This window comes from Brassica oleracea, chromosome C5 (genome assembly GCF_000695525.1).
Source record: "Brassica oleracea var. oleracea cultivar TO1000 chromosome C5, BOL, whole genome shotgun sequence".
NCBI classification, from domain to species: domain Eukaryota; kingdom Viridiplantae; phylum Streptophyta; class Magnoliopsida; order Brassicales; family Brassicaceae; genus Brassica; species Brassica oleracea.
In genome coordinates this window covers 43,929,340-43,945,622 of record NC_027752.1, presented here as the reverse complement: position 1 = coordinate 43,945,622, position 16,283 = coordinate 43,929,340, and the positions used below count along the sequence as shown (strand labels likewise).

At 36.3% G+C, this 16,283-nt stretch overlaps 3 protein-coding genes across 3 annotated transcripts; all 3 read right to left on the bottom strand.

The window, feature by feature from the left end:
* Positions 1-222: 222 nt before the first annotated feature.
* Positions 223-2,498, bottom strand: LOC106295721. Its single transcript, XM_013731695.1, has 2 exons — positions 1,974-2,498; positions 223-1,148 (listed from the first exon to the last, which is right to left on the bottom strand). The coding sequence occupies exons 1-2, from the start codon at positions 2,330-2,332 to the stop codon at positions 398-400; spliced, it is 1,110 nt and encodes a 369-aa protein (XP_013587149.1). The 5' UTR covers positions 2,333-2,498; the 3' UTR covers positions 223-397.
* Positions 2,499-4,199: 1,701 nt separating this feature from the next.
* Positions 4,200-6,131, bottom strand: LOC106295798 (probable glucan endo-1,3-beta-glucosidase A6). The gene is given in 5 exon segments (XM_013731784.1): positions 4,200-4,460; positions 4,569-5,864; positions 5,939-5,994; positions 5,996-6,081; positions 6,084-6,131. Coding segments are annotated over 5 exon segments (1,509 nt in total). The 5' UTR covers positions 6,117-6,131; the 3' UTR covers positions 4,200-4,422.
* Positions 6,132-13,697: 7,566 nt separating this feature from the next.
* LOC106343744 (transcription factor bHLH62) lies at positions 13,698-16,283 on the bottom strand. The gene is made up of 8 exons (XM_013783042.1): positions 15,457-16,283; positions 15,223-15,375; positions 15,065-15,130; positions 14,887-14,955; positions 14,700-14,771; positions 14,374-14,577; positions 14,180-14,282; positions 13,698-14,094 (listed from the first exon to the last, which is right to left on the bottom strand). The coding sequence occupies exons 1-8, from the start codon at positions 16,105-16,107 to the stop codon at positions 14,051-14,053; spliced, it is 1,362 nt and encodes a 453-aa protein (XP_013638496.1). The 5' UTR covers positions 16,108-16,283; the 3' UTR covers positions 13,698-14,050.

Below are 16,283 nucleotides of genomic sequence, written 5' to 3'. Positions count from 1 at the left end.
GAAGTAGTTATTTCTGTAATTGGTTGAATGATTTTTAAATTATATTTTTTAACCACTTTAAAGAAAATTAAATTTCTTAATCTTTGTGAAATAGAGGAGTATATTTTATTAATAAGATAAGAAAATTTTGAAATATATATATTATTTTGAAATAGAAGGCTTTTATTTTCACGGTTGGTTCAGATTTTGTTTTGGTTTTTCAAATATGGAAACTATAACAACTAAACCGATAAAGTTTAACATTCCTTATTTCTTTTCTTTATAAGGACCATATTCTTATTCAGCCGTGGAAACAACTTCAAACTAAGCAAAAAGCTATACAAGAAATAATTGCCTGGGAATTTAGCAGAAACTTCTTATATACACACTACACCAGAGGATCATGAAGCTTTGGCATTCATATGCTTCTGTTCTCTTGCTCTTCTGCATTACCATTCTCCTTAAGCTTATACGTTCCCTCTACATACAACTCCGTGTCCCAAAGAAACGTACCAAACGCCACAGCCTCCAAAACCAACCGCTTCAGACTCGAGTACGACGTCACAATCGTCTCATCGCTCTCCTCCGCGCCGAAAAGAGCCAAACTCTGCTTCTCTATCAGATTCCTAGCTTCCTCCGTCCTCGGCCTCGCGCACCTCCGCAGCGTCTCGGCGTCAAACCCCGTGATGTACTGCCTCAGCTGCTCCTTGGCGGAGGAGATCTGCGAAGTCCCCGTCGTGAACGAGGAGCCAAAGACGGGACCTTTCAGGTACCCACTTCCGTGGAGATCCGACAAGGAACACTCGAGCTGGTGCCTGAGGGAAGCGGATTTCAAGAAGTAACCGTACAAGATGGAGGCGTCGTATACGTTTCTGAGATGGAGCTTCTGTATCTGCGTCGTTGCCCAGTTGTCAGTCACGCATGCGTTGACGCGTAGCCCGATGACTGCGCTGACGTGTTCTTTGATGAGCTCGAGGGCGTCGCAGGTGTGGATTGATTCTAGCTCCCAGTCTTTTGTAGGCCAGATCTCGAGTCTTCCGTTGTAGATGCATCTAGAGAGCTTAGGAGCGAGAGGGACGCGTATCTCGGAGTATTTGTAGAATATTAGCATGTACATTATGTCTTGGACTGCTGTTTTGCAGTAACGTTCCTTGAGATGAGCTATCCTTCTGCCAAATACACAGAAAATCAGGAAAATAGGGTTAGTAAAAAGAACACCAAAGCCATAAAAACAGAGTATAAGATGGTCTAACATTCAAACTAAGCTTAACAAAGAGCTACAGAAACAGGATAATAAGTGGAGACAGAGCTGACAAGACAGTGTTAATCTGGCTTAAGAAGTAAATCAACGATGAATTAAATTATCACAAGAAAAGTTATGAAATGCAAGCCAGCCCTACCGAACCCTAGAACAGCACTTGTATCACAAGGCAAAGTAAGAGAAAGTAGGGTTAGTAAAAGAGTAATAAAACCATAAAAACAGAGTATAGGATGGTCCGACATGCAATTTAAGCTTAAGAAAGAGCTGCAGAGACAGCACAATAAGTGGAGAGAGAGCTGATAACACGTGCAAGAAACTAACACAGATGAGTAAAACAGTGTCAATCTAATTTAAGTAGTAGTAAATCAAAGCTGGATGAAATTATCTAGTCCATGAAGAATACCACAAGAAAAGTTGAGATAAGCAAACCAGTCCAAACAAACCCTAAAACAAAACTTGCTTCGCAAGGCAAAATATGAGAACACAAAATAAATAAATAAAACATAGGTATATCATTAGTATGATTCTAAGATCACTATAAACAGAATTCAACTAATTAAACACAAAAGAATCAGAAAACTCATAATCAGTGTGTACAAGCTTACGTGTTGGAGACGAAAACAGCATGTACACAAGTATCCAATGATATTTCACAGGTTTCTGTATATAAATGTATCCAAGTCTACGAATGATTAGTGAAGTAGTGAATCAGAATAAGTAAACGCTGACGGACCTGTGGAGAGAAGCTTCGTCGGAGCCAGAGCTTAGAGCCATACGAGCTAAAGCTGCTTCGCGTTCATCAGCCAGCTGCTTGAGCTCATCAGCGGCGGCGTAGTGAAACAACTGCCGCTTGTTAAGCAGCACGCTTCTCAGAAACCTCCCCTGCGCCGATCGCAGCTCAAGCGGCGCGTTAAGGCTGCTTCCAGGCTCGCACCGGCTCTGCCCCGCAGTCGCTACCACAACCATCGATCTATACTGTACCTTCCTCATCGAAGGGAGGGAAAATACTCCTCCGCCTCCGTCGCCGCTCTGTCTCCTCAGACGCGAGGGGAGAAACGAGAGCGCCGCTTGATTTGAGAGACAAGTATCCATTGAAAGAAGAATAGGAAACCTAGAATCAGTTGTAAAGGATCAGTGGTGGAGAGATTCACGGAGAAGACTAGTTTTTTTTCAGCAGATTAGTGGGAGAAAGTGGCGTATTTTTTGGATAAGGCTTGAGAGAGTATCTTTTTAAATATTCTTCTCTATTTGCAATTTTTCAAAATAAACTGATTCTCCTTCTTTGTTTTTTTCTGTGGGCTCCTTGGAGTCGGTCACGACTCACGGTGGGTGCTTGGCTTCTATTCTCTTATCTCTAACTTGACAGGTGGCTACATGTCATTGGCTGTGAATAATTACTCAATTTGTTTTTTAAATCTTATTCTCGAGTTTATCCTCTTTTGACTGCATGCATCTCTCTGATTGACCCACTTGTCTGATAGTATAGTGTGTAAATAACATGGAGAAACTTCGAGATTCCTAGTAACACTCATGATAGTTAACGTGGTTAATATTTTTATATGTAAGCCCATAGATTATAATGTTATAGTGGTCTTCTGGTGTAGATTGGCACCTAATCTCAATTATTGACAATGATATAAAACAGATTTAAGATGGCCCGTCAATTTTTTTGTCTTTGAATATTATGTGGTTGGAACTCTTCGTGTTATCTAAAGCCATGTTTATAAAAACACATCCAATTTCTAAACCACAATCATTAGGATAGTTATTAGTATTTGATTTTTTTTGTTTAGTATATTAGTACTAGTTAAGTTAACATCATCACCTCAATTTCACTTGAAACACGGCTTTGAGTACAAATAAAAAGCAAAATTTGTATTCTGTTAACTTGTAGAGTGGAACTGATACAACTCGTTATCGTGGTAAACATTAATCGTTTTCCCTATAATAAAGTTATTCTAGTTTGATTTATCGTCTGGTCCGTAGCATTTGCATATGTAACATGTTTCGTGTTATATCCGTTTTTTCTTCAAGATTGAATTCCGCTTTCTGAAAACATACTTTCCTATTTTTGGAAACATACACACTTATAAATATAAATTTATAATTTTCTACCAAGTAGAAACAGCGTATTGAATGAGCCATGCCTCTTGAATCGAGTTATTGAATTGTTAATTGATAAGATAAGCCTGCAAAAAAATTGATAAGATAAGTGGTGCTCGTGTCATAGCTGACTCATACATTATTTGTCTGACGTCTTTTGTCACTTTGGGTCCACAACCTGCGATAGAGTTTACCCATTCCTATGGTAATCGGAGACAGTGACTGAGATTCAAGACTACTAAGAGCATTTGCGTCACTGAACACACAATTTTCGAAAAAAAAAATATTAAAATAAATAAAAGAAGTGAACCTGTTTCTGCACTGAATCCCGGTCATCACTGTAGCACGAGTCCCACGGCACATGGCGGCTCGCGATTGATCCGATTAATTAATTTTTATTTTTTTTAACAAAAATCAAACAGAAAAAAATAATAATAAAAAATATTTTGTGAACCCCTTCCATGGGGTTCACTGATGGCAGATGCCCTAAGGCTATGTTTAGATTTATAGTATGAATGTTAAATATAGAGCTTAGATTTGGTTAAATAGAAAAAAAATACGTTGGATTTGAACTGGCGTTCAGTATTTGTATTAGCATATTATTCGTTCTTATTTATTTTACCTTCTTGAAGGTTAGATCTTTGCTTTTTGGTCTCGTCATGTATATATGAAGTTGTTAATTCTTAAGTCACGTGCAAATACAACCCTTTCACCTTTGTATAAAAGTGAAAAGCAAACAGATAAAGTTCAGGGGTTGACTTTTAATTGCAAAGTGAAAAAGAGTTATGGTGTTGTTCAAAAAAAAAAAGAGTTTGGTATCGTATTCTTTAGAGAATCATCACGTGTTGCCCAAAAAAAGAGAATCATCACGTTAATAGACAAAACCAATTTATTACTCATGAGTTTTTATTATTCGAGAGTGAACAAATTAAATAAACAACATCTTGCAGTTTCTAGTAATCAAGCCATACACATCTTGCGGTTTAACGTGCCAGGTCTGCTAATCAGAGCCGTAACACCTTGCGGTCTTTCCTCGTATGTCTCTCTCTCTTCACGACACTGTCGTAACTCGTAAGTCGTCACAATGTCACGCTAGGAAACTCGCAGCGTCCGTAGCCTGGTCAAACGACAAAAGAGTTGAACAATTTAGCAACCCCGAAATCATTCTCCGGTTTAAACATAACCGGAACTAATTTGACACGAATTAGTTTGTTTAATGACTAACCTGGATCTTTAATTGTCTGAGTGGCAAGCCCATTGAAGTAGCAAGTCCCACCGACCTTCCGAAAGCTAGCCCAGTAAGAGCTAAAGGCGTAGCTGGCGTGGAAAACCATCAAATCCGGTTTGTGACATGATCCACCCGGTTTAATCGGGTCACAAGTATTATTCCCCTGCGAGCAAGCGTACGATAGAGCATCACCAAGCTGAGTCCAATTCGCTCCTTTCGCCACAACGCACCATATCTTCCCCTTGTACACCTCATTATTCTCCGGCGCCGGCAAGGACTCCTTATACTCCGTCGTCTTCCCCGACAGCTCAATCTCATAAACCTGACTCCCGTTCGGATGCAGGAGCCCGAAATGCCGCTCCGTACCCGGACCCGTTTTCTGATTCTCGTTGTAAAGCGCGAAAATAAACGACGGGAGAACCTTCCCGGGCCTCGCCGGAGTACCTACAGGCGGCTCGGCGGCGAGTTTCTTGACTACATTACGATTATAAGTGGCGGCGTTGTAGATATTCGCTCCGATTTGGTCGTAGTCTCCGTTATTGGGCCAGCCCGTTTCCGCGACCCAGATCCGAAGATCCGGATACCCGAGGCGTTTCATCGCGAAGACGAAAGCGTCAATCATCTGGTCAAAGAGGTTGTGGTAAGTGAGATTCGTCACCGGATCCACCACGGTTACGTTGGTGGACTCGAAAATAGCGTAATCGAGATTTATATGGGCCGGATCTTGGGCCCATGCGAAGTACGGGTACACGTCGACGAAAAAAAACGATTTGGTCCGGTTTAGGAACTGTAGCATCGGTCTCATAACCGAACCGGAAATATCGGACCGGAACTCGCCGCTGGAAGGAGGGTAGGAGGAGTTGAGAACGTCCATGGCGAGCGTGGTCCCCACTTTGACTTTTTTCACGCCGAGGGTCTTTAACGAGCGTTGGATCTTGCGCATTGCTGGAACTAAAGCGGATTTAAGCTCGGAGTCCGGGGAGGAGAGGATCTCGTTGCCGACGAGGAGGTAGCGGATCTTGGTGGAGGGGTAGAAAGGGAGGACGTTGGATTTGATCCAGTCGTCGGAGAGGGTTTTGGATTTGGTTATGTTGACGATGAGCTCGTTGGGGACCATTACGGAGACGACGATGTCGGTGGCCTTTAGTGCGGCGAGGATGGATGGGTTGGCGTCGTAAAGCTTGACGCTTTTCGCGTTTAGGGATTTGATGAGGCTGACTGAGTCTGACGGTGACGGGAGGTTGTTTCCGAGCTGGCCGTAGTTGACTCCTGGTCGGCCGGAGAATTTTGCTCCTGTGAGAAAAAGAACAACATTTTGAATGAGATATTAAGCCGCCGTTGATGGAGGTGGTGAGAGGTGGTTATACCTGAAACAGAGATTAGAAGGGAGAGAGTGAGGAGATGGAGAACACTCATGATGGTAGCTGATAGATAAGCTCTTCTCCTTCTTCGTCTGTGGAGAAGATATGAGTTTGTGGTAGGAACGTACAAAGAGAAGAGGAGAGTGGAGAGATATTTAATGGCTAGTGTTTGCGTGCTCCACATTAAAAGAAGAGACTGGTTTGAGTATTAAATAAGATCGTACAATGCACTGTATTTATTACATACAATGTATTATAAACATCGTCTGTATTAAAAGAAGACTGTTAACTATTTTTAGCTACTGCATTTACATGATGCATGACCAGTTTTTCAACCTCGGGTGTACGGTGAATGCTTACTTTTCGTCTTAGTGTAATATGTAACTGGATTTCAAGTATTAACTACAAAGATTGTTTCTTACCCAAGTGTGCATTCAAAGCCGTGCGAAGAGATACAGAGACCTCTGAGGCGAGATTATATTTTTGTCTATATAATTTTATGAGTAGTATATTTAAAATGAAATAATTCAAAATAAATTTTTTTGCCACATGGATTAAAAATAAGAAAATAAAAGATGATACACAAAGTTTAGAATGTAAAAATTTTGATTAATTTATTTTGGTTCATTGAAAATTTTCACCAAATTATCATAGTATATAAAATGTGATGGAAAGTATTAAATTAGTAACATAAAAATAAAGGTTAAAATTGTGTTAAAATGATGATACTTTTAAGAATATTAAAGTCTCTAAAACTTAGTTACTATATAAGACATTTACTTATATTCAAAGCAAATGATACAAAATATATATAACCAGATAATAATAGATAAAACCTTAAAAGTCAACAAAAAATTCATCAATTTTTATTTTTGTGATTTTTTCAGTAAATCATCATAATTTGCATGGGTTAGAACTTAGAAGTTGATGACTTTAAAAAGAGTTATAGTCTCTAGGATTTTAATTAAAACAGATTATAACAAAAAAAAATTCAAACAAAAAATGGATCTGAAATCTGGTAAAAACTAACTAAATTACATTTACTAGATACAAAATAAATTAGAGATTAGGGGCCCTAAAATTTTACATTATAAAAAGACCCTAGACAAATGACTTTTTCATTTCAAGGTAGGCATAGTTCAGGTATATTTACCATTAGGTTTTTAATATTCATGTTTCCGTTTGGGTTTTAGTGTAGCTCATATTTTAATGCTACTTGTGTAATTAGCCAGTGGGAATGGGGTAATTGAAGAACTATTATCAAATGATTTTAAAATCATTTAAACTCCCATTGTTCATTAAAAATGTATTAATGTTGATTCCTCTAGTAAGTAGTAGTATTAATATTGTACTAATCTCGGGTCTTTCAACGAGTTGGCGATTGTTTGGAGAGAAAAGGTTATGAATATAAATACGCATACAGCTACAAAACAGTGTTCATTGGTGTCTTAATTTCTAGACAAATCTCAACGGTCTCTTGTAATAAATAAGTAAAAGTTCAGTGAGAGTTGAGAAAAACGAAAAAGTAACGTTCTTGTGCTTTAATGATGTGATGTGACACTATGCTCTAGATCTCATTTGATCATTGCAATAATAATGACAATAAACAAATCATACATATAGTCAGTCAGCCCATTTCATTATTTGAGGTCTGGTAAACCAAATTCAATGTTAGGGATGGTTTAAATTAGCCGTCCGAATCAATATCTCAACCTGATTAGATTGGATATGTATATCCAAATCTCAAACAAAGTTATAAGAAACCAAAACGACATTATAGTGCCCCTCCCTCTTACAGAATCTCTCTTTATCTTCTTCCTTTTGTACTTTTGTCCTTTTTTCTTTCTCTGAGAATTATTCTTTGTTAGATACTTTCTATGTGGGAGTAGATCTCTAATACGGGTCTGCTTTCATGGTTCAGTCACTTATCTTATAGGAAATCTAATTTAAGCATCCACCCTTCTGTGTACTTGTTTATGCAATAATAACTTGTTTTGAATACTTTTAATAATTATACTTGTATTCTCTGATACTACTGTTCACTAGGGGTGGGTATATCGGTTTAGTTTCGGGTTCGGTTTGGATTCGGTTTGGTTTGGCTAATTTGGGTTTTATAAAACTCAACCCAATTAAAACCAAAGTAGTTTTGGTTTGGGTTCGGTTTGGGCTTAGTTTGGTTCGGTTTAGTTCGGTTTGGTTTAGATTTAGTTTGGTTCTTTAAAAATCTATCAAACAAAAAACAATTTAAAGCTTGATGACAAAACTCTTAACCACGTCAAATGAAGAAATACAATAAGCAAAGAGCAGACTATTTGTAATCTAATTAGCGTAACAAAGACTTGTAAGCATTCCAAAACCTATTAACTAAAAGACTATTTGCATCTATCTTTTTGTTTTTATTGATCATATAATAACTTTATTACATAATTTAGAGAATGAAAATTGGAGAAGATGAACGAAACGAGATGGCTATGATTTAGATGCTTATAGTTTATAGGTTTTGTTTTCAGTACAATATTTAGGTATTAGGATTATTTGAATCATATTTGAATTTTTTTAAAAAATATATGGAAATTAAGAAAAAATGGAAAAAGAAACTTTAACTAAAATTTACAATATGTTAATATATATATTGGATTATTGGTTTGGTTCGGTTTGAATCAAACCGAACCATTCGGGTTGAGTAAAACATGAACCAATTGGGTTATGTAAAGAGCACGGTTTGATTTGGATCGGTTTAATTTCGGTTGGTTTGGTTTGGATCGGTTCGGTTTAGGTTTTTTGCCCACCCTGTTCACAATGTCTAGAATATTTCTGTAGGTATAGTTTAAGTTTACTGTATATACAGTAGAAAACTTAACATAGGTTTTTTTTTTAAGTCCTCGAATTTAACATATCTTTAACCCGTTGATATAACTTTGAGAAATTACATAATTTATTCAAAAGCCCAAAACAAAAATCCCTTGTGCTGGAGTATAGTTTAATAGTTGATCTGTTTGGGCGGAACAAGTAGCCCCCAAAAATAGTCCACTTACAAATCCACGTCTTAGTAAGTTGTAGTAAAAGCCCATGATGGTATTCGCAGATTTATTGTGGCCCATTCTGTTGAATCTATATTATTAAAAGTTGAAATACAATGAGATCGTTTGGAAAATTTTTAATAAAATTGGTTTGGATATATGAATAGCAGTATCTATTAATTTTATTTTCATATTTTACTTACTTTAACAATTTCATTAATTATATTATTTCAACAATAATTCATCTATAATATTAAAACTGAAGTATCTTTTCATACTGTTTGGAAACTTAAATAGTAGATTAAATGAAAATTGTTTGGAAACAAAGATAGCTGATTAAATATTTTTTTATTTACATATTTAGTCACTGTATTTCTTTCTCATTTACAGATTTTGTCGTCTGGAGACTTGGATAGCAGATTAAATGAGAATTATTTTGAAACACGGATAGAAGATTAAATATTTCTTTTTATTTACACATTTAGCCATTGCATTTCTTTCTTATTTACAAATCTGTCACTTCACTTAAAATCAAAAAATTAAATTAATTACAATGAATTGTTATTTTTTTTCCTGAAAATAAAAATACAAACTGTAATATATAGTATATATTAATCTGCTACAATACAATTTTCAAGAAAACCAAATATCATAAAATTAATAATAATTCATAAAAACCTACTGTAAAAAATTAAATTATTTTTAAATAAATAAACAAAAAATCGATAGGTTAATATATGAATATTACAATTACATCAAATTGCATCAAATTATAAAATTATAAATATAATATTACGTACATATTAAAAATTATTATCAAACATCTATATTATTATATAATATATTCTACTCTAAATATATTTTACAAAACATAAAAATATAAATGGACATTTTATAAAATCAATGGTTTATAAATTTACATTAAACGCAAGTTAAATCCAACACCAGTGCGGGGGCAGAGATCAAGATATAGCTAGTCTATATTATTAAAACGGAAGTACCTTTTGATACTGTTTGGAAACATGAATAATATGATAAATGAAACTTGTTTGGAAACATGGATAACATATTAAGTACTTCTTTTTATTTATATATTTAGTCATTGTATTTGCAATAAATTAAATACTTCCTTTTTGTATTTCTTTTTATTTACAGATTCTACCACTGCATTTAAAATCAATTTTAATTAATTAATTACAATGGTTGTTGTTTCTTTGTGATGAAAATACAAACACAAGTTGAAATATATAGTATCTATTATATAAACAAAATTTTAAACATAGTATTATCCTATTTAGTTTAGTCAAATATAAAAACTTTGAGAGTTCAATTTTTTTTAAAAACAATTTCATAAAATTAATAATAATTCATAGAAAACTAATGCAAAAAAAATTAAAATTTTTAGTATGTTGTTTCATTTTAAAATAAATTAACAAAAAAAAACAACAGGTTAATATATGAATAGTATAATTATATCGAACTACATCAAATTATAATTTTTTTAATATAATATATGTACAAATGAAAAAATAATTATCAAACATCTATATTATAAAAATAATATATTCTATTTTACATGTAAATTACAAAACATAAAAATACGCATATGATTTTTTATAAAACTAACCGTTTATGATTTTACAACAAAACATAAAAATACGCATATAATTTTTTATAAAACTAACCGTTTATGATTTTACGTTGAACATAAATTAAATCAAACATCCGCGCGCGGGTGGGGTCAAGATGAAGTAGTTATTATAATTCGCGCAACATTCAGTAGGAGATCGATCAGCAACAGATATACCAAAACTTTTGAGATATCGTATATATGTATATATATATATACGTATGTGATCTTCCTGCTTCGCCCGAACATTCGGTTTGCGTGTTATCATCATTTCTTATGATTGCGCCAAACATTTGTTAATCAAATTTCGAAGACTAGGTTATTGATTAGACATTTTGTGCTCGGATACTTTGTTGTCGAAGGTTCTGGTTTCTATAGTAGGTGAAATAGAAAGGGAGACGTTCTGTGTTCCATGAAGAATCTTTGAAAGATTACAATTGGATCTACAGAATTTCCATAAATCACGGCGTTATCCCACTATATAAAAGCTCTATTTAATCAAAATTGGCTTTTGTGCTCATAACCACTGATATTAGACTTTTTAATGTGTCTTTTCTGTTGAAGAACTTGCCACAACACACAACGTAGAAAATGACAGAACACCTCACCCAGCTGGTTAACACTAGCAACGATCAAATCAAAAAAATTCAAATAACGAGATCTAACATTTAATTTGACATCGACGAGGTTGCGTAATATATAAAAATCAAGCTTAGCTAAGATTTGATGTTTTTTTTTATCAAAAAACCATTTTATTACTCGAACAAGATTTTATGTTGCTTTATTAGTCATGAATAGGCTATCTATAGTACTACATGTTAATCGTTTGAAATAAATCATTAAAACACTTGTGGAAATTACACATAATTTTGTACAAATATATATGTCACGCTATGTAAACCGGGCTGCAAAGAAAGAAAGAAAATTCAATATCAACTTTTCAGTTTTAATGTCACAGCCTGTATACCAATCAAAACAGTAACTTTTATTAAAGAAGAAAACAAGAAGATTAGTAAGAGCAACTTCATGTTAAGTATAAGTATTTGAAAAAAAAAATCCTCTTCTCCCTCTACCTTATCAGCGAAAAAAAAAACCTAGATCTCGATCTGCTCCGGCGTCCGGAGGCCGCTCCTCTAAGCAGCTCGCATTAGCTCCGGCGCCGGAGGCTTCTCTCAACTTCAACCTCTCATCTTCCTTTTGCTCATCTTCCTCTCTTCTCTTTTGTCGTCAATATGCGGAAGCCCTGGTGGTGGTTGTGGCGTCTGAATCCTAGGTCAGGTGCTCCGGTCTAACTGCTGGTGTTGCAACGAGGCGTCATAGGTCTTGAGGAATTTGGGTCGGCGTTTTAGGGTTTGACTTCGGCGGATTTGTTTTCTCCTTTCCCGATCTATTTCGAAGTCAAGGCGGTGTTTGGCGCATGAGTCTTGGATGGCTACTCTCCTCTGTTCTTTCAAGCTCCTTCATCTCGGCGGTGGTCGAAGTGGAGTGGAACGCTGGGTTTCAATGGGGTTGTAGCTCGGCGTCTTGCTACGATCTATTGTCTTCTCCGGTGTTCAAAGAAGACGTCAGTCTCTCTGCCGGCGCGTGCTCTGTAAATAAGTGGTCGCGTGGCGGCAGATTTGCGGAGAAGTCCTCGCGTGTAGCTTAAGAGTCGTAAGCATACTCTGTCGTCTATGGTTGTCTGAGCCTCTTCTCAATGACTACTCTTCTTTTATCCATCCAGCTCACGATCCAGAACAAGATAGAGAGGTCATAGCGATTGACCTTGGTTTCAGCTCCCGTCCGCTTCGACGACTTACAACTTCGTGTCTCCGACGAGGTTATAGTCTACAAGCGCAATCCGACCAAATATGGTTTCCAGATTTGGGCCAGGGCGTTGGTGATTTGCTCGGTTGAGTCAGTCGGGTGATGAGGTGACGTGGAGACTTGGTGAAGGGTCTGTCATCCCTGTGCTCTGAAGGTCACTTGGTGGACTGAGTAGACGGATCTTTCTCGTTCTTTTGCAGGATTGGAGCGCTTGTTCTTGGATGGCTTTCATGGCAGCTCTACTTTTTCTGGTTAGGTTCCAATGGTGGTCTCCGAATTACTTTGGTGTCTCTAACTTCGGTCATAGGATTTTCGAGGCTTCGGTAAGTTCTTGCTCAGCCTTTCTTCCTATGCGGCTCGGTGCTTAATGTCAGTAAAGTAAGCAAGCTTGGGGAGATCATCATTCTCCAGCTACTCCGGTGATGACACACAAAGAACCGGCATCCAAGGCAACGAGGTAAACCCCGCCCTTTGATGTGGTTTCATCATCGGTTGAGAACGGATTTTGATAGTCTAAGGATCACAGAGTGCTCTAGCGGAAGGTGTCGGTATGGCGGGCGAACGAAGCTAGCGGTGTTATGTGTTGATTTAGATATTTTGTTCGAATCAAGCTTGTAGACAACACTTATTCCCGATTTTTCGGATCGATTAATGATAGTAAATATTAAAAAAAAAAAACATCATTGTTAAGATAAACAAAAATACTAATAGTCTTTCATTATAATATAATTACTTAATTTTTAATTTTTAAAAGTAATGCACCATTTAGTCTATACACACATTTAGAGGAGTTTTCATGAATTTCTCAGAAGTATTCAAATGGACAAAATTCATGACAAACTTTGATCTAAAAATCCATTGGAGGGGGGAGCTCTATAAAATAGGACAGTAACGAAGGGTTTATATAGTTGTCTAAATTTTTTAATTACTAATATATGATATTAATGAGTTTCTGATAAAATGGAAATAAAGTTTTTGAATGTAAGATACTCCGTATTAGACCAATCAAAACAGTAACTTTTATGAGATATTAGACCAATGAACATTAGAGAGAAAACAAGAAGATTAATTAGATCAACTTCATTGTTAAGATGCTTAAACGAAAATAACAATAACAGGTTATTATAACATAACTACTTAAATTAAATTTTAATTTTTGAAATAATAAACCACTCAGTAATAGACACATGTTAAAAGGAGTTTTCGTGAATTTCTCGAAAGTTTTCAAATGATAAATTCTCATGACAAACACTCATCTCTATCACTTGGAGTTTTATCAATGGACATGCTCTTTTGGTGGAAGTTAATTGATTAAATTATAGCCATAGTATAGTGGGGTTAAGACTTACAATGATAGTAAACCCATCAAGAAAAAAGCGTAAAAGAATGCGATAATAATAACAGTGGGTGACAACACAAGACAATTGAGCCCCACGAATGAATCGGAGCATAAAACCAAAACAAGGGCACACAAAAAAAGAAGAGTGAAAAGAAGATGTTGTTTGATATACATGAAGATGATTACAGAAACGAATTTGCAAATGGTGTGGTCCAATTTAAGCTTCTCGTTATGTACACCCATCAATCCCTTTCTTACTTTCTATCCCTTGAGACCATTAACTGAAACTCCAATACTATTATGTAAATGCAAATAATGGTTGATCAAAGTTCAGCTTTCATGTGTGATGGTACTTGGTTTGATGGACCTGCATAGTACAAAATTCCACGTCTCAAATTATAGCCTTTCATATAAAACGAAACGGAAAATAATATATTGGTTAACTATCCAACCTTGAAAACTAGTTGAATGAACTTGGTTCGGTTCACGGATTTGGTTTTGTGCAAACCCCATATGAATAATGCTATGTAAATCATCTTCAGAATATGTTGAAAACTGAAAACAAAATAAAGATAGGATCAAGATTGTTGCAAATGGAAATGAGGATTTAAATGTTAAACAAAGAAACTGTTAAAAGAATAAAGACCTGAGAAATAGAGTCGGTCAAATGGGTAAGTGTTGGTAACTGAGAATTGAAGCTTCTACTTTCAGAAGTCTCCATAGGGTTCATTATGTTATTGGAAGAATCATTTGGGTTCAATTGTAAAGTATGACTATGATGATCAGCCAATAAGATATGAGATGAAGATTCTAACTGAGGTACTTGCTGATTGTTGCTTGAAGGAAATATCTGTCAGAAAACAGAACAATATAGACACACACGATTGGTTAAGAAATAAATTATTGTTATTAATAATTGTCAATTATAATTTCTTTATTAAACGTTATTTTCAATTTGTGACGGTGACTTACATCCTTTGACATGAGAGCGTCCATGTTAAAATCCAGCCTGGTGTTCACCGACGATAACTTCATTGACAAGAACTGCCATTTATTAAACAATTAAAGAAAAGTTTTCGTAATCGTGTAGTGATATAAAAAAAGTGATTATGAAATAATGGAAAGAGTTTAAAGCGGACCAATGATCTAGTGGTATTACCTCAACTTGTCGTTGTAATGATTGGACATAGTTTATAATTTCATCCAACATCAGTGCTTTCCCAGTAACCTTTTTGTACAAAAAACAATTAATTTAATAGCACAACTAAACCACCACGACTAAAAACGAATCAATCAGTAGTTAATCAAATTAACCAATCAATGAGAATTACTCGCACCTTGTTGCATCCAGGGACGAGTTCTTGAAGCAGCTTCATTCTCTCGCTTATCTTCTCTCTTCGAACCTTTAAAAATGAAAATAACATGTAAATAATGATTAGTCTAAATAAGTACATAAACATATCACTTCAGTAAGAAAAATATAAATTTTACTGACTCGTTCTGCGAGACTGTGACTATCGGTGGCTTGGCCACGTCGAGCTCTGACATGGATGAAGTCTTTGTATGGATCAAGAGACTTCGTGTTCTCTCCATTTTCTTGTGACTTTCTGCTTCTCTTTGAATCAGAATCTTCCTTCCCTTCAACTTCCTAAAACATAATAATAAAAAATTCACATTTTGAAAATATTCTGACTATAAATGTTTTAATTTTTATAGAAATTATATGAACCTTTGATAAATTAGGAGATGGGGAAGCTGTGGAGGGAGAATGCTCCTTGGATTTGGCTTTTCTTTTCCGGGAAGATTCACCGGAGGATTCGCCGGCGGGAGGCTTGAGAGCTGAGTTGCTCGAGACACGTGTCATCTCCCCGTTGATTGACGCTGTTTCAGCAACGGGTCCGTTGGTTCTTCTGCCGTTAAAACTACGGCTTCCCAAACACGAGAACCTCGCGGCTCTCTCTGCGAATCTCGAATCGCCGGAAAATGCATCCAGCGGCGGAGAGCTCATCATCGGAGTAGCGTAACAAGACCCGAAGCCGTTTCCGAAGCTCGCCGGAGCTCCGTAGATATCGCCGATGTTTCCCAAATCACCTACGAGCTCTCTGGTGACGTAATTCTCTCCGGCTCCTCCGCCGGAGAAGTTAGATTCCGACGGTGGTGGAGACACGAGTGAGTTCAGAGCTGACCCGAAGATGCTCTGCTCCGTTGACTTTTCCCCAAAAAAGCAATCACGCGGCACATTGCGAGTGATACTCTGCTCCAGTGGATGAGTCTCCATTGAAGCCCAATTCAGCATCGCCGGAGGAGAAGAAGAAGACAGTGACGTCATCTCAGACGGATGAGAAAGTACTCCTGCGTTCATAAACAGCTCGTTGTCCATTGAGCTCAAACTCTTTGTGTAATGAAATAAAACTAAGCGTACAGATCTTAATTCAGATTAAAAAGAACTCTTATAATCAAATGTGATTAATTAAACCAAGATCAGAGAGAGACAATAAAGTTGGCAATTTTCCAAAAGCTAAGAACAGAGGAAGAGGGAGGGAGCTCATTAAAGGC

Coding starts and splice junctions, on each gene's coding strand:
- LOC106295721 (XM_013731695.1), bottom strand. CDS start 2,332: ATGGATACTTGTCTCTCAAATCAAGCGGCGCTCTCGTTTCTCCCCTCG. Junction 1,149..1,973: donor GACGAAGCTTCTCTCCACAG/GTCCGTCAGCGT, acceptor TGTATTTGGCAG/AAGGATAGCTCATCTCAAGG.
- LOC106343744 (XM_013783042.1), bottom strand. CDS start 16,107: ATGGACAACGAGCTGTTTATGAACGCAGGAGTACTTTCTCATCCGTCT. Junction 14,772..14,886: donor CATTACAACGACAAGTTGAG/GTAATACCACTA, acceptor AATAAATGGCAG/TTCTTGTCAATGAAGTTATC. Junction 14,095..14,179: donor TCATTCAACTAGTTTTCAAG/GTTGGATAGTTA, acceptor TGTACTATGCAG/GTCCATCAAACCAAGTACCA.